General features: G+C 38.0%; 1 protein-coding gene across 1 annotated transcript in view; it reads right to left on the bottom strand.

Annotated features, from left to right (window-relative positions):
* Nup160 (nuclear pore complex protein Nup160) overlaps window positions 1-23,617 on the bottom strand; it is a 358,544-nt gene that overhangs the window by 128,304 nt on the left and 206,623 nt on the right. Inside the window, exons 11-12 of the mRNA XM_068225252.1 lie at window positions 11,529-11,611; window positions 4,961-5,417 (exon numbers count right to left, since the gene is read on the bottom strand). Coding sequence (XP_068081353.1) covers window positions 4,961-5,417; window positions 11,529-11,611 — 540 coding nt within the window. The remainder of the gene's footprint in view (window positions 1-4,960; window positions 5,418-11,528; window positions 11,612-23,617) is intronic.

Below are 23,617 nucleotides of genomic sequence, written 5' to 3'. Positions count from 1 at the left end.
TGATTCCTTAAAATCAGGTAGTTCGGGGTTGCTGGTTACGGAAGTGAGGATTGTGTTCAGAGTTGGCGGTTCATCTCTAAAATAGAATTCATGAACAGTGTGCCGTATTCCACTTCTGACAAAATCATTGTATTTAATGAGTCTGGAATTACTGCGAATTGACTTTTTCCTTTCCCGCTTCTTGCTGGGACTCTGGAGTGACCCTTCGCTGGCTTCCTTCCTTATTTTGAAATGATTCGCAGTGGTTAAGCTGAGTTATTACACATGTTGACTACTGTACACACTTCCCCACTACACGCTGAAATGTGGCGCGCAATGCAACAAGCATGGCCGGCTGTTCCGTGTACTGAACCGCATATACAATATTTAAAAGGATAAACTCGAAGATATCAAAATGATTTTACATCTTCTTCAGTATTGTATGGCACAACCAATGCTTGTTTCGTAAGAAAAATTATACGTTTTGATAGGAATTCATTATAATTTTTATATACATGTAGAACTAAAGTGGGGAACACCAATAGAAGTAAAAGCCCATAAGGCCTGTAGTCTTTTCTTAACGCTGGATGCTCTATAGGTGTACCTTGTTTCGAATTTAGGTTTAGGAACTACTTTAGGTAATAATATTAACTTTAAAAATATTTGTAAATATCTGTAGGTTCGTTGGTATAATACTTACAAAGGCAGATTATCATAAGGAATAGTACCATAACTTCCGCCGCAACTTCTCCGGTATTTCGTATAGATATCCGTTCAAACTATCTCGAAGGTAATAATTTACTACACTAAAAAACACAATACGCCTTTAAACTTCCTTTTAAAAAGAAGTTAAAGAGATTACATGGTAATAGTTAACAGTCGTTGTATTGTCATTGATTATTGTCGCTCTTCATATTCAAATATTGCACTGTTGGCTACAGTCGTGAACAAAGGGTGTAGTGTAGTCAAGTAAATATAAATAAAAATCAGCTGATCTTGTATTCCAATCATTTGTAGTTCTGAATAGGTTGTTAAAGTATCCGTAATTTATATTTCGCTCCCTCAATCTTTCAGTATTTCTCAGCGGTTAGCTAATAATAATAAACTTCATATATCCCAGTAATTGCAATTCAAGTTCCTGGAGTAGTAGGAGTGGTTTTGACAGAAATATTTTTGAGAAATTATTGTAGACAACCTCGTATTTTTCAGCAGGCCTAATTAAGGATATTTATTCTCTGTACCGTGGAGTAGAGAAAATAATAGTAATTCCACCAGCTGTAATAATCACATAACCACATTTCAGTTGAGAATTGTAGTGAAGATAAGGTATATTAGATAGTATCTTGCCTGTTATATTTGTGTTTTTCTTTGCGTACGGCAATCCTATCGATACTTAAGCATTTAACCAAATGCAAGGTTTCATCTCTATTAGAGCATAGTAGGATAAAGAAATACTAATTCTGTCTACGCGTTTAACTTTGTTGGTAATAACTGAGTACGGTAGTTCCTGCAAATTTCAAACTTCAGGCCTAATTGCAATTTTCATTTCTATTTGTGCTTAATAATAACCTATTGTAATTAGGATACGTCTCAACATAGTTTAAAAACTGTTGTAGTGTATTGTAGGGACTTATTAGAAATTAGAGTGCTTATTCTAATATTTTGAGTAGGCTTGCGAATTTCAAACTAATTGTAATTTCCATTTCAGTTCCACTACGTGTAGGGGGGCTTGTCCTTTTCCAATGGCCTTCCATAGATACTGTAAAGGTTTATGGTAAATAAATAATGAATGAATGAGTTTGTGCTTAGTAATAGCTGCTGTTTTATAATTAGGATATGTCTGAACGTAGTTTAAAATCATTGTAGTGTATTATAGTAGGTATCTTATAATAAATTAGTGTGTTTATTCTATTACTGTGAAATATTTATGCAATATAGTATCTCTAGTATCTGTGGTATCTGTATTAACCCTCTTACTAGAATTCTGTTGCAGAAATTAGGGTAGACTTAACTGCAGTTTAGAAATGTGTAGACCTGATTCTTGTGTATTACTTTCGGTTTTCAGTAATTAACAGCAATTTTCATTCTGTTAGGATGATGTAGAAAAAAAAATTTGGACAACTAAGTAGTATTGTAGTGTAGTAGTAGCAGCTTACATTAATTACCTTGTTGTTGTGTGATCTTTGTGAACTATCCTAGACAATATTTCTTTCCTTTCATTTTTATTTGCACAGAATAAGTTATTTTATTTTTCCTTTTCTTCCCATTATTCTGTAAATAATGACTAAGCAGTGCAAGTGTAGGAACTGTGGGTGTGGCCAGGCATTAAGGAGTATAAGGAAGGAGTTGGAGAGTTTGAGGGAGATAATTAGGATTCTCTCAGAGGACAGGAAGGAAAGTAGGCCTCCCTCAAATAATGTACAGGATACAGTAGGTGTAAAGGAGGGATGGGAAGGAAATGGGGGAATTGTAGAAGACAGGTGGTCTAATGTTTTAAGGGAAAGGAGATTGCAGGCTAAGGGCTCTGTTCAGGATCAGAATTCAAGACAAGGGCTGTGAGAAATCGGTACGAGTCACTGCAGGTAGAACAACCGAGGGAATATGAGGATCAGGGAACTGTTGCTGAGATGTGTGGAAGTAGGAGGAAGGGAAAGGGTAAGAAAGGGAAATGTAGTGTAGTGGAAAGGAAAAGACAGGTGGAACAGGGTCATGGGAGGGTGAAAAGGGAGGAGGAAGTAGCTTCTGCAGCAGTGAGAGAAGATAGGGCTGACCAGGAGGGGAGGAGATCAAATGAGGTGGGTAGGGTTGAGGCTCTGGTCATGGGGGATTCCATCGTTAGACATGTGGGGAAAGTGTGTGGAGGAAAGGGAACCAGGGTAGAGTGTTATCCAGGAATTAGGTTGAGGCAGATGTTGAGGAAAGTAGAAGAGAAGGTAGAGGGAAAGGAAAAGGTGGTAGTGTTTCACATTGGTACTAACAACGCAAGACAAGCAGGTATAAGTACCAACATAGTTGGGGATGTGTGGGATCTGGTAAATGCAGCACGGATGTAGTTTAAGGAAGCGGAGATTGTTATCAGTGGAATACTGTGTAGGAGGGATACTGACTGGAAGGTGATTGGGGATTTAAATGAGACTATAGAGTGGGTATGTGGGAAACTGGGAAGGAGATTTCTAGATCCTAATGGGTGGGTAGGAGACAGGGATCTGCGCTCAGATGGCCTTCACTTAAACCACAGTGGTACATATAAGTTAGGAAACTTGTTTAGAAGGGTTACAGGCAGGTACATTCAGGGAAATGGGGTGGCCTAGGGAGCAGTGTTAAGCGAACAGGGAACTGGAAATCAAGTAGGGATAACATAAAAATGTTAGTGCTGAACTGTAGAAGCATTGTAAACAAAGGAATCGAATTAAGTAATTTAATAGATATATACTTACCAGATACTGTAACAGGAGTTGAATCATGGCTGAGAAATGATATAATTGATAAAGAAATATTCTCACGGAACTGGAGTGTGTATCGTAGAGATAGGATAGGAATGGTAGGAGGGGGAGTATTCATTCTGGTGAAAGAAGATTTTGTAAGGTACGAAAAAGTTAAGGATGCAAAACATGAAATTCTGGGTGTAAGGCTCTTCTCTAAGGATAATAGGCAACTTGATGTCTTTGGAGTGTACAGACCGGGAAAGGGTAGCGCTGACGCTGATTCAGAATTATTTGATAAGATAATCATCTATGTTGGAAATCATATGGAAAGGAATGTGATAGTAGCAGGTGATCTCAATTTACCAAATATCAATTGGGAAGGTAATGCGAAAGACAGGAAGCATGACCAACAAATGGCAAATAAGTTAATATGGGAAGGACAGCTGATTCAGAAAGTGATGGAACCAACTAGAGGGAAGAATATTTTGGATGTGGTGCTAATAAAACCAGATGAGCTCTATAGAGAAACCGAAGCAATATATGGTATTAGTAATCACGAAGCTATTTTTGTCGTAGTTAAAAATAAATGTGAAAGAAAGGAAGGTATTAAAATTAGGACTATTATGCAGTACCATATGGCTGATAAAACAGGCATGAGGGGTTTTTACAAAAGTAACTATGATTGCTGGAAAATGAAAAATAAAAATGTAAACAGACTCTGGGATGGGTTTAAAGCAATGGTTGAGGAATGTGAAAATAGGTTTGTACCTTTAAAGGTGGTAAGGAATGGTAAAGATCCACTATATAACAACAGAGAAGTAAAGAGACTAAGAAGGGGTTGCAGGTTGGAACAAAATAGAGTTAGAAATGGTTGTGGAAGTAAGGAGAAATTGAAGGAACTTACTAGGAAATTGAATCTAGCATAGAAGTCAGCTAAGGATAACATGATGGCAAGCATAATTGGTCATCATACAAATTTTAGTGAAAAGTGGAAGGGTATGTATAAGTACTTTAAGGCAGAAACAGGTTGAAAGAAGGATATTCCAGGAATCATTAATGAACAAGTGGAGTGTGTATGCGAGGATCTTCAAAAGGCAGAAGTATTCAGTCAGCAGTATGTAAAGATTGTTGGTTACAAGGATAATGTCCAGATAAGGGAGGTGAGTAATACTAAAGAAGTATTAAAATTTACCTATGATAGCAATGACATTTACAGTAAGATGCGAAAGTTGAAAACTAGGAAAGCAGCTGGAATTGATAAGATTTCTGGGGATATACTAAAGGCAATGGGTTGGGATATACAGTTGAACCTGACTTATACGTATATCAAGGGGAAGAGGAAAAACTACTTGTAACTCAGAATTACTTAGAAATCAGACTTACGCAATACATCACATATTTACTCAAAAAACCAATGGAGTAGACCTACATGTGTAAATCGTTTCAAATAATAAACACATTAAGACAGAAAATATTATTTTGAACTTAGTCCAGCTTTAAAGAAATCAGATAGCTTGGCTTGTTTCACTTTTCTTGCATTAAGAGTATAAACCCACTTTTGCAAACTTAGTAATGAATTCAAAACATTTTCACTACATATTTTCGCATTGATGTAACGCCTACACACATCAATTGCACTTAACACTTCACTCAGTTCAGGTGTTTCAAGATTCAAGTTGTTATCTTCATCTCCAATGTCACTATCCCTTGTAGCTGGTCCATCACCGCCGCGTTGTTGGCATACATCAGCAATAATCTCTTCATTCGGTAGTTCTCCACATACAGCCAGATTGATATCGAAATGTACAAAAGTATCGACTTCTACGCCTTCCGGTAGCATTAGCTCATTGCCAGACAAAACTTCGTCCCCATAATCATCATTAGAGGTAGCCTCTTCTAGTAAGACAACAGCTTCGCGGAAACAGTTGCTGGTTGTGGAGGATGACTCCTGCTTCCAGGCAGCCGAAATAAAGTCCATGGCTTGTAGCAAATTAATGGAGAGAGGTTCATTTCCTGCATCACTCAGTGTTATCAAATGTTGAACCAGCATTTTTCTATAATGCACTTTGAAATTTGCAATGATGCCCAAATAAAGCGGTTGTAGAACACTGGTACAGTTAGAAGGGAAAAATTCAACTCCGACATTCTCCAGAACGATTTGAGCTGTATGTGCTGCACATCGATCCATAAGAAAAAGGATCTTCTACTGTTTCTTTTTCATTTTAATGTCCAGTTTATTCAACCACTGCGCCATTGGATTCATATCCCGTAGGTTTTGTTTTCGCACCCTTAAAAGACCTCGGATTCTTCGCTTTTCCTTTCACAAGTGGAGGAAGTTTGTCAGATCCATCTGCATTGGTGGCGAAAAGTACTGTTACACGAATTTTACTTTTTCCTTCCCTCCATGGCATGAGTCATTTTTTCAGCTAATGTTTTATTAGGAAAGAAATTGTAGAATAGGCCGGTCTCATCGCAGTTGTAGATGTTTGGAGGCTGATTCTCGCTTACGATACCCGACAGAACCTCTTCCTTCCAGTGTTGCACACTGACGTCGTCCGCAGATTTTGAGTCACCGCAAATTGTTCTCCCTGTGATTCCTTGATAATCTTTAAATCCTTGCAACCATCCTGATGAAGCCTTGAAATCATCAGTGATACTCATCATTTTAGCTAAATCTATCGCCTTTGCCTTCAGCATGTTGCCCTAATTGGTAGAGCTGCAGCCCGCTTTTTCCGGAACCATGTGAAAAGTGATTTCTCGAAATCTGCGTACCATCCTTCTTGCTGACGGCTGCGTTTTGCTAATTTTGAACCCAGTTTTAGGAACTCATTCAAAATAGCGTCTTTTACTGATGACTGTACATAGCGCGGTCTAAGCAATTTCCGTTTTTGTTTTCTGTGGATTAGCGCCCACTTCTCGTATAACTATTCCTTTTTCTGTTCTCCATGGCTAATCAAAAGCAACTGAATGACAAAACTACTGTTCAACAGTGAACACCAGATACCGGCGCCGTGGACATTTTACTTCACCGTTGTTCCCACGAAAGAAATTCTCATATTCAAACAAATTTACTGTATTTTCTTTGTTTCCGCACCGAAACCGCCTACTTTGTTTATAATGTATCTTAATCTTTGGCGGCGTGTCAAAAACGACGAAGGTAGAGGAGGAGCGAAGAGGACTTGCCTTTATTAAGCCGCCAGTAAGTAAGGGTCAACATGTCACCCGGCGAAACTCTGTGTTCTGTTTCAGCACCGAAACCCGATCGCTCTACTTCCGCCTACGCCGGCAAAGAGGAAACTTCGTAAATACAGTAGTTTCTTTAAAAAAAAGCACGTTCTCTTTACAATTACGCAAAACTCAGTTATATTTCACTGACACTTAATACGTATAAAAGCGAATTACGTATAAACGGATTACGTATAAATAACGTTTAATTAACACGCTTTTAAATTATATTTTGCCGGGACGTAAAGGAAATTACGTACAAATACGAATTACGTAGAACAGAGTTACGTATAAAGCAGGTTCAACTGTAGTACCATATCTGAAGTACTTACTTGATTATTGTTTGGTTGAAGGAGCTATACCAAATGAATGGAGAGTTGCTATAGTAGCCCCTGTGTATAAAGGAAAGGGTGATAGACATAAAGCTGAAAATTACAGGCCAGTCAGTTTGACATGCATACATGTAAGCTTTGGGAAAGCATTATTTCTGATTATATAAGACATGTTTACAAAATTAATAACTGGTTTGACAGAAGTCAGTTTGGGTTTAGGAAAGGTTATTCCACTGAAGCTCAGCTTGTAGGATTTCAACAAGATATAGCAGATATCCTGGATTCAGGAGACCAAATGGACTGTATTGCGATTGACCCCATCTAAGGCATTTGATAGCGTAGATCATGGAAGACTACTGGCAAAAATGAGTGCTATTGGACTAGAAAAAAGAGTGACTCAATGGGTGGCTATATTTCTAGAAACAGAACTCAGAGAATTAGAGTAGGCACAGCTTTATCTGACCCTGTAATAATTAGGAGGGGAATTCCTCAAGGCTGTATTATTGGACCTTTATGTTTTCTTATATATATCAATGATATGTGTAAAGAAGTGGAATCAGAGATAAGGCTGTTTGCATATGATGTTATTCTGTACAGAGTAATAAATAAGTTACAAGATTGTTAGCGGCTGCAGGGTGACCTCGATAGTGTTGTGACCGGGCGAGTTGGCCGTGCGTGTAGAGGTACGCGGCTGTGAGCTTGCATCCGGGAGATAGTAGGTTCGAATCCCGCTATCGGCAGCCCTGAAGATGGTTTTCCGTGGTGTCCCATTTTCACACCAGGCAAATGCTGGGGCTGTGCCTTAATTAAGACCACGGCCGCTTCCTTCCAACTCCTAGGCCTTTCCCATCCCATCGTCGCCATAAGACCTATCTGTGTCAGTGCGACGTAAAGCCCCTAGCAAAAAAAAAAAAAAAATTGTGTTGTGAGATGGACGGTGGGCAATGGTATGATGATAAATGGGGTTAATAGTCAGGTTGTGAATTTCACAAATAGGAAAAGTTCTCTCAGTTTTAATTACTGCATTGATGGGGTGAAAGTTCCTTATGGGGATCAGGGAAAAACTATGTACAACTTAAAACCGGGAAAAAACTCTTTGCAGTGCCAAAATAGATTTCAGTCATTGCAACAAGTTCCAGAAGAAGAAAACCAACCGAAAGTCAAAATCGCCAAAAATTCATCTCTACACAGACAGTCAAGGGCGGGGTATGGCAGAAGGCATCAAGGATGAGCTGCAGAATCCAGCAATTGAGGTTTTAGGACTAATAAAACCAGGTGCCAAAACTGAAGACGTCCTTTCAAGTTGTGATCCTGTGTTAGAGAAGAACAATTATGTGGTGATTGTGAGTGGTACAAATGACATTGCTGCAAATGAAGGCGAGGAACTAATTACGATCCTCAGAGGTAAGATTTCCAAACTACCTGACTCGAAAGTAATTGTAGTTAATGTGCTACCAAGGTATGTCCCATTTAGAGGACTCGTGTGTGAACAAAGCTGTACATGATGTACATATAAAAATCAAGAGATTATGTAAGAGTTTTAGAAATGTCTATGTAGTAGATACTTTAGGCCTTGGCAGGCAGATGTTCACTAGGCATGGGTTACATCTGAATGGTAATGGAAAAGCAACTCTCTGTAGACAAATTGCTACAATTATCAACAGAGATTTGCAAATTAATCTGCACTTAAGAAAACCCATACCACTAAACTGGCATATACAGGGAAACTTGCCAGAAAACCCAGATCCTTAAATCAAGATCTATGTACAAAGATCTGGGTGCCGGGGACGTTCTCAACTCATGAGTCAAATGTTACTCAATTGCAACAGTCACGTTTTAGGGAGGAAGGGGGTTCTGAGATTGCTCTTGGTAAACTGTCAGAGTGTAGTAAATAAACAATTAAAATTCGGTACATTGATGGAATCTTATGAGACCGATGTGGTGATAGGAGTGGAATCGTGGTTGAGAGAAGGGATGGATAATAGAGAAGTATTTCCAGAAGGGTATACAGTCTATCGTAGAGACCGAGGGGATAAAAAGGGAGGGGGGTGTGTTTATTCTGGTGAAGGAAACTTATTGTTCACATGAATGGTTTACCGATGAAAGGGATGAAGTATTAGGGATAAAATTAGTTTGTGATAATATAAAGGAGGTGGAAATTATAGGAACATATAGGCCTGTAGGAGAGGAAAAGACATGGAAATATTTGAGAAAATAATAGATTATACTCATAAAAACAATAATAATGATATGGTAATAATTGGGGGAGATCTAAACTTGCCTGAAGTTGAATGGAATGGAGCTGCAAGTGAAGCCCATGAACAGAAACTGGCAAATAAGTTAATTTGGGAGGGAGGATTTACACAAGTAGTACAAGAACTGACTTGTCTCAATAACTTGCTAGATGTATTCTTGGTTAAACCATGGGAAATTGTTGATAAAACTGAGGTAATTGAAGGAATAGGTGACCTTAAGGCTGTAATAATGGATGTAGGACTTGTACCAAAAATGTTTAATAAGAGGGTCACACAAGACAGAAATCATACAGAAAAACTGAAGTTGATGAATTTGGGACTTACCTTAAATCACAATTCAGTTGTTGGATAAGTGAAGGGAGTAATGTGGATACACTTTGGGCTAAATTTAAAGGAATCATTTGGGAAGGAGAGAAGAGATTTGTACTTGTTAAGAAGGGTAAAATGACCTCAGACCCTGTTTATTATACAAGGGAAATAAGAAAATTAAAAAGAAAATGTAGAACAGTAAACAGGAAAATCAAAGAGGTAGGGACAATAGAGAAACTAGAAAACAGCTAATGAGGGAACTGAATAGAGTGAAAAGGGAAGCAAAACAGAAATATATGAATGGCATACTTCAAGAGGGTAATGAGCACAAAGGGAAATGGAGAAGGCTGTATTCATTTACGTCGCACCGACACAGATGTGTCTTATGGAGACGATGGGATAGGAAAGGCCTGGGAATTGGAAGGAAACGGCCGTGGCCTTAATTAAGGTACAGCCCCGGCATTTGCCTGGTGTGAAAATGGGAAACCACGGAAAACCATCTTCAGGGCTGCCGACAGTGGGGCTCAAACCCACTATCTCTCGGATGCAAGCTCACAGCTGTGTGCTCCTACCCGCACGGCCAACTCGCCCGGTGTATTCGTATATATTAGGAATCAAAAAGGAAAAGGAATCCAAATTCCTACAATGGTGGGAGAAGGGAGTGAACACTATTTAACAGATGCTGAGAAAGCAAATCTATTTAGTAGGGAATTCAGAGATTCAGTAGAAGATTGTCAAGAGTTGGAAACCGTAACAGATGATAGAGAAACACATAGGGAAATAAGACGCTTCTCATTCACAAATGAAGATATTTTCAGAGAAATTCAACTGCTTCAGCAAGGAAAAGCAGCAGGAAGTTATCAAATTACTGGGGAGGTATTAAAGACAATGGGGTGGTACACAGTGCCTCATTTAAAATTTCTCTTTGACTATGTCATAAATAATAGTGTAATACCAAAAGAATGGAAGGAATCTATAATAATACCAATTTATAAAGGAAAGGGTGATTAAAGGAAACCAGAGAGCTATAGATCAATCAGCCTGACCAGTATAGTTTGTAAAATACTGGAGAGTTTAATAGCAAAGTACATCAGAGGGATATGTGATGATAAAAATTGGTTCATGAGGAGCCAGTATGGATGTGGAAAGAAATTTTCTTGTGAGGCACAACTGGTGGGATTTCAGCAGGACATATCAGATCAGTTGGATTCAAGAGGCCAGGCAGATTGCATAGCCATAGATCTTTCCAAAGCCTTTGATAGAGTGGAACATGGAATATTATTAAAGAAATTGGAGGGAATAGGATTGGACGTAAGGGTTATACGTTGGATAAGAACATTTCTAAATTCAAGGGTTCAGAGAGCCAAAGTAGAAAATAATATATCACAGAAAAAGGAAGTTTGGAAGGGCATTGCACAGGGTAGTATAATCGGTCCGTTGCTTTTCTTAATATACACAAATGATTTAGGGAACAATATAACATCAAAAATAAGATTGTATGCAGATGACATAATTGTTTATAGGGAAATAAAGGGACCTTGAGAGTATCCAACAATGGGTTGAAGAAAATAATATGAAGTTTAATGGAAGTAAATCAACTGTTACAACATTTACAAACAGGAGCTTTAAAACTGAATTTGAATCTACTTTGAATATACTGCAAGTAACTCCAACTGGCAGCTACTTCCATCTAGCGGCCACACCCAAGCAGGAGAAGGTAGCTCGACCTCGGAACAAATAGCTTCATCTCCCGGCCACAACCAAGAACCTACTAACAGCAACAATAACCAACTTCTACCATCTGACGGCGGAATGCAAAGCTCGCATTTACTTGAACGGACAACCCAGTTCATTCAGCAAAAGAAAGCCGTGAATAATGAAACTACGGATCTAGCGGATTTAAAAGAAACCATAAGATATATGATGGACTTCATAACGAATAAAATAAATATAATTATTGAAGAAAAAGTAATGCAGACCCTGAATAGGAATGCAGTGCTTACTCACAAGGATAATGAAGTACTCAATAACAAAACACATGGAAGGGATAACGATCATAACTATAGAGGAGAAACAGAATGGACAACTGTAACAAATAAAAAAAAACACACAAACCATCAGAGGGACAGGGGTTCAAGAAGATGATCTACAAGCTGCTGACAAAATGGCATGGCTTTACCTAGGCAATCTGAAAGGAAACGCAACAGAGGAGAAGGTTAAGAAGTACCTAGAGAAAAATGGAATTAAAGATAATATCCATTGCGAAGAACTTCACACACGAAGTGGAAACAAGGCCTTCAAAATAGGTTTCCCATTTAAATTCCTTGAAGATGCTGTACGACCGGAATTCTGGCCAAATAGAACAACCGTAAGAAGATTTTGTTTTCGGAGAGCAAACCGTGCTGAAGGAGGAGAACTACAATAAACATACACATATGCTCCTATGGAACATTGAAGACATAAACGCTCTGCCTCTCTTTCCAATAGAGACATTAAGCTACTACAACGCCATTATACTGACAGAAACATTCTTAACACAGGATTTTAACATTCAAGGATATTACGGAATTCATTCATTCGCCCATCAGACCACAGGAAGACCATCAGGAGGGGTCTCCATCTTTCTCAAACCAAACTTAGGGAAAATAAAGCAAATAATAAAAGAAGAAAACACAATTACCATAAAGACCAGCCTACTATCAATCATCGGCATGTATGTTCAACCACATATGTCAACAGAGGACACAATCGAAAGAATAACAGAGGCCTTGTCACAAATGCAAACAGATGATAGAGTAATCTTCGCAGGCGACCTAAATGCAAGAATAGACAAACCAACCGTCAGAACAGAATTGATTAAAGAGGCTCTGGAAGAAGCCGGCTATGTCCTTGTTAACAGTCCCTACATGAAAACGTATATAGCCTCGAATGGAAGCAGTGCCATAGATTTAGTCTTTTACAGAGGTACAGACATTAAAATATTCAGTCAAAAAGCATTATGGACTTCAGCCATAGCCCCGATTAGGAAACATATACCAATCTCGACAGTCTTTGAAATTACTCATAAAGATCAATTGCCAATACAACCAAGGAAGAAAATATCCAGGAAATTAGATCCAGAGAAACTAACATATATCGGTGATGAGATAGATAAAGCAAGGCTATTAGTTCAACGACATGAACTAACTGAAACAGTGGAAATGTGTACAAGAACCCTTCAATCATGCCAAACTCACACGAAAGTAAGGAGATCACAGCCATGGTTCAATAAAGACTGTTACAATGAACGGAAAAAGACCCTCCTGGCACTACATCGAGCGAAGAACACATCGAACCCGAGTCATCTGGGCCAATACGCTGAACAAAGAAGGAAATATAAATCACTAATCAAGAAAACAAGAACGGAGTACATTGAGGAAGATGCCAGGAGACTTGCTGCAAACGCCCAAAATGACCCATTCCTAGTGCTTAGGAAACCAAAAACTTCAGCATCAAATAATATCTCAATGGAGTCATGGGAAACCCATTTCAAAAGCATTCTCAACCTCCAACACCGATCAACAGCTTTTGAATTAACTCCAGTAACAATGACGGGAAATCACATCCCCATAACGAGGCAGGAAATATATAATACAATAACAGCAGCAAAAAATGGAAAGGCCCCCGGCCCAGACAGCATTTGCACAGAACACCTGAAAGACTCTCTACCTGTCATGCTAGACTACTGGGTAGAACTATTCAACACATGCATGCACACTGGGGAAATCCCAGAGCAATGGAGATTGTCAACAATCAAAATGATGTTCAAGAAAGGAGAAACTGACAATCCTGATTCATATCGAGGTATAGCCCTCGAAAATACATCATTCAAAATCTTCATGAAAATCTTAACAATCAGGCTTGCAGAAGAAATAGACTCCCAGATACCAGAAAATCAATTCGGCTTCCGAAAGGGAAGAAGCACACTACATGCCGTAAAATACCTAATAGAACAAGTCCAAGATACATTGAGGCATCCAGGAAAGAAATATTTTGTAGTCTTCGTAGACTATCGTAAGGCTTTTGACCTTGTTGATAGAGCAACACTCATCTGGAAACTCAATTACCTAATAGGGGCTACACATCCGATAGCAATCATAATCTCGAATACCCTCAAATATAACTATGTCCAAATATCAGACAACATAACCCTATCCAGAAACGTAACCCAAACAAACGGAGTCCTACAAGGTGACCCAATCAGCCCAATTTTATTCAACATCATGACAGCTGACATCAGAGAAATAATCACAGATACCTCAGCATTGCTTATACTTTACGCAGATGATATGGCAATAGGCTCAGAAAACATAGAAGAGCTAAAAGAGGTCCTCAATAGGCTCACATCATGGGCAGAAAGAAACAGTTTACAAATAAACCACAACAAAACTAAACAAATGACCTTTAGGAAAGGAGGAAAACATGCACCTAAAAATACAATAACCATGCACAACATACCTCTGGAAGTAGTGCCAAAATTCAAGTACCTTGGAGTCACCCTCCAAACTACTCTAACATCCTACAATATCCACGTCAAAGAAAGAGCAGCCGCAGCAATAAAAGCCATCTACAACATTCAACAACCTCAACAAATATCACTGAGTACAGCAATGCTACTGTTCAGGACAGCCATATCACCAATAGCAACCTATGGGATTAGCATCACCTGGGAAAAGCTCACACTCAGCGACCTGATGACAATAGAAAAAGTCATGGCCCGATATCTTAAGAGAATACTAGGCATTGGGAAGTCAGCCCCTTCAAGGTTAATATATGTTCTAACTAAGGAGGACTACTTCATTGACGATATCAAAACACAGTTTTGTCTACCAAACACCAAGCCCTACGAGAATGCACGCCAAACTTTAAACGAGAAAAGGAATGCTATTTGGTCCGACTTCTATTCCACGGACGCTATAATGATGGAAGAGTGGAAGCAAGCAAATTACAAGCTACGGCATGTAATTACACGTTACGCCACTCATGGGTTTCACCACAGATTCTGCCAAACCAAAAACTTCCACCAGCCGAACGAAGACTGTATATGTAACCTGTGCAACGATCATTGTGAAAGATACCACGCACAAAACTGCAAAATGAGGACAACCTCAATAATAAGAATGGCATTAGATTAGTTGACCATCTGTACAAAAACTGTTTTTGCACATTGTGCGCTTTTCATTTAATAATGGCAAGTGCAAATACTTAGGTGTGAGACTTGAAAGTAATTTCCACTGGAAGGGTCATGTTGATGACATTGTTGGGAAAGCATACAGATCGTTACATGTTATAATGAGGCTACTTAAAGGATGCAACAAAGAATTAAAAGAAAAGAAAAAAGTTACTTAAGTATGGTTCATCCATTATTGGAATATGCTAACAGTGTTTGGGATCCTCACCAAGAATACCTAATAAAAGAAATAAATAGTGTGCAGAGGAAAGCAGCAAGATTTGTAACAGGGGATTTCATGAGGAAAAGTAGTGTATCAGAAATGTTAAAGGAACTTGGATGGGAAACATTAAGAAAGAAGGGAGAAAACTAGACTTAAAGGATTATATAGAGCCTATACAGGAGAAGAAGCATGGGGAGAAATCCGTGAGAGGCTTCAGTTGGAAAATAATTATATCGGCAGAACTGACCACAAGTATAAAATTTTAGCAGAAGCATTTGGGGTAAATTTTCATTCATTGGAAAGGGAGTGAATGAGTGGAACAGTTTACCAGGGGTAGTGTTTGATCCTTTTCCAAAATCTGTACAGATATTCAAGAAGAGAACAAACAGCAACCGAGAAAATAAATGAAATGTTAGAGGGCATTCGACCAGTGCAGGCTATTGTAAATAAAAATTGTGTGTGAAAAAAATTAATTCCATCCCCTGGGGTGAAGTACAGTGGGGACTTTGAGGGTCCTGGGACCGCTACGGTAGCTGTGAAGGCCCTTCAGGAACTGTGAAAACTGGTGGCAAAAGGGGCTCTGGTTAAGACGCAGCAGGTCGTTATGCTACTTAGGTTCCAAAATGGGTAAAAAATAAATAAATAAATAAATAAATAAATAAATAAATAAATAAATAAATAAATAAATAAATAAATAAATAAATAAATAAATAAATAAATAAATAAATAAATGCAATGTAAATTTTAATCTTATACCAGTTGTATAGTATTATTTGAAGTAATTCAACATACTGTATACGAGTTGACTATGTAAGTATAGGAGATATTATAAGTATAATTTTGTAAACAATATACTGTAAATTTATTGTTTGTTTAATAGAAAAAATGTTAGCATAAATTGTATATTATTGAATTCTAGAAAAATTTTCTTCTTCTCTTGTTAATTTAAAATTTAGTGCTTGACAATAATGTATTTTAGTGTACCATTTGCCACTGAGGTAGACACCTCATTTGCAAATAAAGAGATTTTGATTTGATTTGTAAGTACCTAGGTGTTAATATAAGAAAAGACCTTCATTGGGGTAATCACATAAAGATGATTGTTAATAAAGGGTACAGATCTCTGCACATGGTTATGAGGGTATTTAGCGGTTGTAGTAAGGATGTAAAGGAGAGGGCATATAAGTCTCTGGTAAGACCCCAACTAGAGTATGGTTCCGAGTATGGGACCCTCACCAGGATTACTTGATTCAAGAACTGGAAAAAATCCAAAGAAAAGCAGCGCGATTTGTTCTGGTTGATTTCCAACAAAAGAGTAGCGTTACAAAAAGGTTGCAAAGTTTGGGCTGGGAAGACTTGGGAGAAAGGAGACGAGCTGCTCGATTAAGTGGTATGTCAAATAAATATTAAAGTTTAATTATTCCACCTATTCAATACATAAAAATATATTTTAATAAAGAATTAAATCTGTAAATAAAATTATAGGGACATGTTTCGCCCTTTAATTAAGGGCATCTTCAGCCTTAATCTCAATCTGAAAGATTAATCAGGTACCTGATTGTAATTAAATTACATGTAAATGTGAAGATGATGTTGGAAATATGCTTCAAATGGTGAGTGAAATGGTTGACAATAGTTATGATATTCTTAAAATGAAGCCTTAATAAAGTCTAATATACAAATAGTCGTAAATTTATACACTTTCTTGAATGTCCTTGTTAAAAATTGGTAACAAATTGTATACTGGTAGTTTTGTAAGAACGTAAATTTTGTAAAGTGGCGTCCTGTGGAGGTTGAGGGTGTTAGAGGAAACTTTTGGATCCTAAACAGATCGAATGTCACAATAATAACAAAAAATGTAGTTGATAATTCCAAATGGTGTATTAATACATATTAAAGCTAGTAAAGAGACATTTCCGTTGCTCACTTCAAATGAGGTTTACAATAAATTGTTACGTTGAAACAAGTAAAGCGGGGCCTTTTGATGGTTGAGGGTGTTAGAGAAAATTTATCAGGTGTTAAACAGTTCAAATGTCAGGATAACGATGAAGAATGTAGTAAATAACTCCGAGTGGAGTTTAAACACACGGACCAAAATATGAGAATTATAACATGTAAGTGGTATATTCCAAGCTGTCAGTGGAGAGATGGCGTGGGAGGACATCAGTAGACGAATAAGTTTGAGTGGTGTCTTTTAAAAGTAGGAAAGATCACAATATGAAGATAAAGTTGGAATTCAAGAGGACAAATTGGGGCAAATATTTGTTTATAGGAAGGGGAGTTGGGGATTGGAATAACTTACCAAGGGAAATGTTCATAATTTTCCAATTTCTTCGCGATCATTTAAGAAAATGCTAGGAAAACAACAGATAGGAAATCTGCCACCTAAGCGACTGCCCTAAATGCAGATCAGTAGTAACTGATTGACTGATTGATTGATTGATTGATTGATTTGTTTATTAAGAACATATGACTGAGATTTGCAAAACCATAATATGAACCCCCATTATGAAAATCCTGCGCACACCTTAGATGAGCATGTTTACATAAATATGTTTTTAATCAACAATAATACATGATGGAGTGTGGCCTCTGGCGAGGCTCTAGTGACACCCTGGTTATTTAAGCGGATAAAATCTAACACTGAAGAGGGCATAAACACACAGTCCCTCAGCCAGAGGAAATAACCAATGAAGGTTTAAAGAAACTCACCCAGCCGGTAATGGAACCAATGACCCCTTGGAACAGGGGCCAGCATTCTAATCAATTATCGATTTCATGAACACAAAACCGCCGGCCCCATGGTGTAGGGGTAGCATGCCTACCTCTTACCCAGAGGCCCCAGGTTCGATTCCCGGCCAGGTCAGGGATTTTTACCTGGACCTGAGGGCTGGTTCGAGGTCCACTCAGCCTACGTGATTAGAATTGAGGAGCTATCTGACGGTAAGATAGCGGCCCCAGTATCGAAAGCCGAGAATAATAGCCGAGAGGATTCGTCGTGCTGACCACACAACACCTCGTAATCGGCAGGCCTTCGGGCTGAGCAGCGGTCGCTTGATAGGCCAAGGCCCTTCAAGGGCTGTAGTGCCATGGGGTTTTATTAAAACAAAACCTGCAGGAATAAATTATATACTTTTGATTTTGTCTTTGAGTTCTAGATTATTGCAATTCATGCAATTCACAAGACAGCAGTATCTACAGGCTTTAACTCTGCCACTGTTGGCCTTTTAAATATCCCGCTGACACTAGGATGTTGTTCAGTAGCCTTTAGAGTTCCTTGCGCTTTAACTTTGCAAATTTAATTTGGAAAAAAACATTGGATCTTTACCATTTCTTGTGATACCTTTATATGAAAATAAACCAAAGCGATTGTGAATCTTTCCTCTATGTACCTGGAAAATTACAGACTTAAATATTATGTCGATATTTAAATAAAGGTGTTATATAGTTAGATTTTTGTTTCTTTTTCTTTCCAAGAAAAACTCAGTTGCAAGAAAATGCCACCAGTAGTTCCTAATTTGTGCACAGACTGACACTGTCACACTTCAGCTAGTGTAACAAAAGAAATCGAGACAAACTTTCAACAAGTAAAGGCATGTCAAGCAGTTCACGTTGTGTAGTGAGTGTCAGCCTCCTTTTTAAAGCATATCATACAACGGGTAAAGGAAATATACAATTTAATAGTAATTCAAAACCTTTTTTTAACTCAAAACATTTAGTAAAATACCAGATGTAAGATCAAAACAATTTGTGAAGAATCTCTGTTCATAACACTCAGTGGGCTTTTCTGCTTGGTGAAAAATCTTTGTCTATAATGGGAAACGGGTTAAGCATTTATATGTCCACCTTCCTACTGCAACGGTTAGTGCCACTGGCTGCTTCCTTTGGAGGCCTGAGTTTGATTCTCGGTACTGCCAGAAATTTAAGATTGGCAGGAGGACTGGTATGTAGTTAAAAAGGTACATACAGCTCACCCCCATTGGGGATGTGCCTTAGAAGAGCTACACCATCTTGGGATGAGGACCCGAATTTACATTTATATATTGGTAAACGAGTGGAGTTATGGATTCTTTCAGTGGATTAGCTGCTGGTGTCCAACCTGGAAGGCTGAGGTACAAATTCCAGTCGATCCTAGGTCAAGATTTTCATCTCATAAATCACGTGGTAAGAGCCAAGGTATTCGTCCGTAACCCCCCCCCCGTAGCGTGTGCGGCGCAACAGTGCACCAAATGGTCTGCTGCGATCACAACGTGTACAGTGCAATGGTTGGCCATGACATTTGAAACAACTGCTATGTGGATTTCATAATAGTTACTTGCTTTATTGTAAGATGGCAGGTAGAGGCAACTTTCAGCTATACTTCATGCTATCTATTATTGCCAAGAGATGTCACATACATTTGCAAGTCATTTATTTTAAAAAACTCTGCATACATGTTTCAAGTTTACCACAAGATATAAATTTTATGGTTTCTGTATTGACAGGTAACTTATTTGTATAACAATTTATTACAAAATTTTACTTCATTACAATACAATAAATTGTTTTGACTTTGAAGATTTTAAAAATTTATACACGTTTCAGCCCTAATTTGATCCATTTTCAGTAGAAAATAATATTCAAACATGGTAATAAGCACTTCAAGTTTGTTTGTAAACATGGCAGGTCCTGGCGGAGTTGTTGGCGGCGCAAAAATAGCCAATTTACTCGTTAATAATGACAGGGAAAGTAATTAACCTGACAGCCTGAAGCGACATGTAGCACGTCATGCAGTAGCCGTCTGCTGATGTGGAGTGACGTGTCAGACACGCATTGCACCGCATCTGCATTGTCGTTCCATCTCGTGAGTTTCTTTCAAACTATGCCCGAAGTCTCTTCACAGCCATCTAGATAAAGCTTCATTCTTTCGCTTCATGTATCTATTGATCCATGTTAACGATTTTTCGCCAAGTTATCGATGTGTAAAATTCATCGACTATTCACTCGTATACTTTTCTCGGAATGGTGTCGGTAAACAAGTATATTTTATTTAGCGATGCTATAGAAGGCATGTTAAACAAGTGTGTTAGTGATTATGAGGATAGTAGTTATAATTTTATCGATGAATCTGATGACAGCGCTGTTGATATTGCCGAATTAGACCGTGATGAGGCTGAAATGATACAGAATATACTGTTGTTTCTGACATTATTCGTGCTAGATGTGTTGGTGTATTTTTTACAGAGATGACATAGATAAATACATAAGAAATAACATTTTTAAGGTCTTTAAACCCCAAGGTTAAATGTCGTGCAATCGGTAAAGTCTTCCAAACGTTTCTTTTTCACTTGAACTTGTCCAGCTGAGTGAAACAGAAACATATCACTACACTTAGGGTTACATGAAGTCCCAAGGAATGTTATTTCCATTTCAATGTAGGGTAAGGGAATTGATTCCAGTTAATGATAAATGAGATGTATGTTACCTTAGCCTCCTTCATGTTAATGGGAATACTACAGAAACTAAATTTTAGGTCTTACTTCTCAAATAATTCTACCATCGTCACACCCCTTATTTGATTCATACAGAAGGGTTAAGAGTGTGAGAGCAACATAAAGGATGAGTTCGCCGTAACTCCCTGACACTGATCACATAATTCATGATAATATGCCAAGAAATACAAACGCATGGGGTGACTACTACACAAAGTCACATTACTGACGTGCAACTGTCCATGGATAATCAGGTTAGCAGACGTTTATAATTTATGTAATGTTATTGTGCGTTTAAAAAAAAATATTTTTTGCCTGCTCGTTAGGAAATTATAGCGAAATTCACATGATACCGCACTCAACATTGAGAGTAGGCTAGAAACAAAAGCTACGCTGTTGGTGCAGCCTGGAGTTTAACAATGTCACGCACGAGGGGTTAAACCTCTGGTCAAGACCAGAATGAGCCTGTGTGGCCCTAGCAACCCCAGAAATGGCTGGGATTAACTGCAGAATGTTTATATTTGTATATGAGTATGCAGAATTTAAAGCCAATCATCTTCGTACATTTGACAATAATGTATAACATAACATAGTGTAGAACAGTCAAAATATGCAGAACTAGTCACAAGACAATTGCACAAGGAGGCAGTATGTATAATATCTTGATCTCTAGGAGCTGTGTGAATCAAAATCATGTATGCTTCAAAGAATAAAAGACAGGCCTATTCATTTTACAAGTCTACAAGCTGATGGCAAAGACTCATACTTTTTAGAGACAACTGGCAGTTTGAAAGTACAGGATCTTTGTGTCCTGCATGGTCACTCGATATATCATGTAAACTCCTACTCTAGAGCTTTGTCAGAGATACTGTAAACATGCTTTAATTGCCCACAATTATAAAGGAACTCTAGATATGACACTTATCTGGAGTCTGTGACAACTGGTGGTCTGAGTGTGACAAAAACGTTTTTCATCTTTCATTGTTATTTGTGTGCTAATGGTAGTCAAAGAGGTCTTTCATAAGGTCAATCAATCATGTAATAAAGGCAATGCCTTGTCAGTGCAACTGCTTTTTTCTATTTCTAGCAGCTCTCAGTTCTTCTTACTCTTTATGTTACCCATGTATTTTTTTTCTTGGTCTTTCTCCGGAGTCATTTCTTCTAATATTTTGTCAAAAAACTGATTATGTCCTTGTTTTTATCACCTTTAATAGTTTTCTCCTTTCCCCTACTTCCTTTTAGACTTGATTTTCTCTTCTGTCCTTTGTCACAAGCAAGAAAAAAAATCTATGTGAATGGCGTGAAGTAGGCAAATAACTGTCCTTCTCTTTTGTAGGTTAAATTATTTAATATTTCTGTCAAATTCAAAATAAAGAGGAAGAAAAGAAACTAATTTCATTTCTTACACTGACTCTACAGCGAAATGAATCAGATACAAGATTAATACTGTATTATTTGCTTCGAAGAGCAATGCTCAAAGTAAACAACAGATTATTAAATATTGTAGTAACTGCTTCACAGCTACAATAAAGTTCACTCAATCCGCACTAAGTTGTACGCCAACACTGTGATCGAGTTAATTGATTTGAATGTTGTGCTCTCAACGCTGCCATTGAAGTAACTCCATTTACTTGGAACAACCTTGTACAGTGTTATGATATGATGATCATATTTTCAACTATACAGTATCATTGTTTATATCTAGATTGTGGGAGAACAAATATGTTTCTCTTTTTTATCAAGGAAGTAAACACTTCACACAAAGCTGTATCTCATGCCTTCTACGTGCAACCATCGCATGCGCTAGAAGAAAATTCTTACGTTTTTGGAAGAAATTAAGTTGGAATCAGATATTAAAAGTTATGGAAGTGATGCGAGGGATATTGGGAAAATTTAAGAAAGTGACAGTGGTGACATAGTGCTGGGGGAAGAGAAAGGAGTAGTCGTACAGCTGAAGTGCCTTTGCTGTCTAGGAGGATAGCCAGTCGTTCAGGACTGCACTAATAATTCTATTTCTTATAATCCCATAATTCTACAGTCCTGTGTGAATTAATCGGAACAATGGAATTTTTTAATTATTTATCCAAAGGTTAGCGCCAGTGTGCTACATATGACTTATTCTTAGTTCCCGCACTCTCCACGCATTATTTGCACAGTATTCAGTGTCGTTTAACTTGTGTGGCGATTGTTGTGGTTTAAAGCGATATTTATTTTGAAGTGAGTCACTCTGGACGATTTTTGGGTGGTAGTAATACCTATTTCTTCAATGGATAAGACTCCCAGGAAGTGTAGTGCGATTAGCATTATCTCAAAATACTTCTACGACACAAAGAGAGTTAGCTACTAAATTTGATGTAGGCACTTTAAATAGAATTGTTCAGTGGTACAAATAAACAGGATCAATTTCACCGATGAAAACGGGGAACTGTGGCAGGAAGAAGAAATCAGTGCCAACCGATGACAGTATCATCATCATCATCGTCGTCGTCTCACTCCAGTTGCCTGGGTGTGGTTAACAAGCCTCCTCAACTCAGTTCTGTCCTTCCACTTTTTCTGCTCCATTACTTCCATCACATCCAATCCAGTTTCTCTAATGTCCTTCCAAATCTGATCCATCCACCTTCTTCTTGGTCTTCCAACTGATCTCTTTCCCTTAACTTCTCTTTCCAATTCCCTTCTTGCTACCTGTTCCTTTCCCATTCTTTTTACATGTCCGAACCATCTCAGTCCTGCTTTTTGTATCTTCTGTACTAACAGTTCTATATTTAGTACTTCTCTGATTTTAATATTTTGAATTCTATCTCTTCTTGTCTTTTTAACCAAAGTTCTTAAAAATGTCATTTCTGCTGCTTGGATCTTACTATCTTGTCTCTTATTAGTTACCAGCGTTTCTAGTCCGTATGTTACAATTGGTATGAAATACTGTTTATATAATGTTAATTTCGTTCTCTTGGGTATTTTGTCATCCCATAAAAGCTCTCTGACTTGATGATAAAATGTACCTTTACTTAGTCTGTTATTAATTTCAGGGTTGATTTCTCATTACTTCCATTAATAATACTACCTAGCTATGTAAACTGTACTGCATTCTCTAACCACTCTCCGACTATGTTCACTTGGCTTCTCTTTTCCTCCTTCCCACCGTGCATGACTACAGTTTTCCTTTTACTAATTAGCATTCCAAACTCC

The sequence above is a fragment of the Anabrus simplex genome, chromosome 1 (assembly GCF_040414725.1).
Source record: "Anabrus simplex isolate iqAnaSimp1 chromosome 1, ASM4041472v1, whole genome shotgun sequence".
Lineage (NCBI taxonomy): Eukaryota > Metazoa > Arthropoda > Insecta > Orthoptera > Tettigoniidae > Anabrus > Anabrus simplex.
The sequence above is the reverse complement of the archived record's forward strand: the minus strand, read 5'-3'. Positions and strand labels throughout refer to the sequence as shown.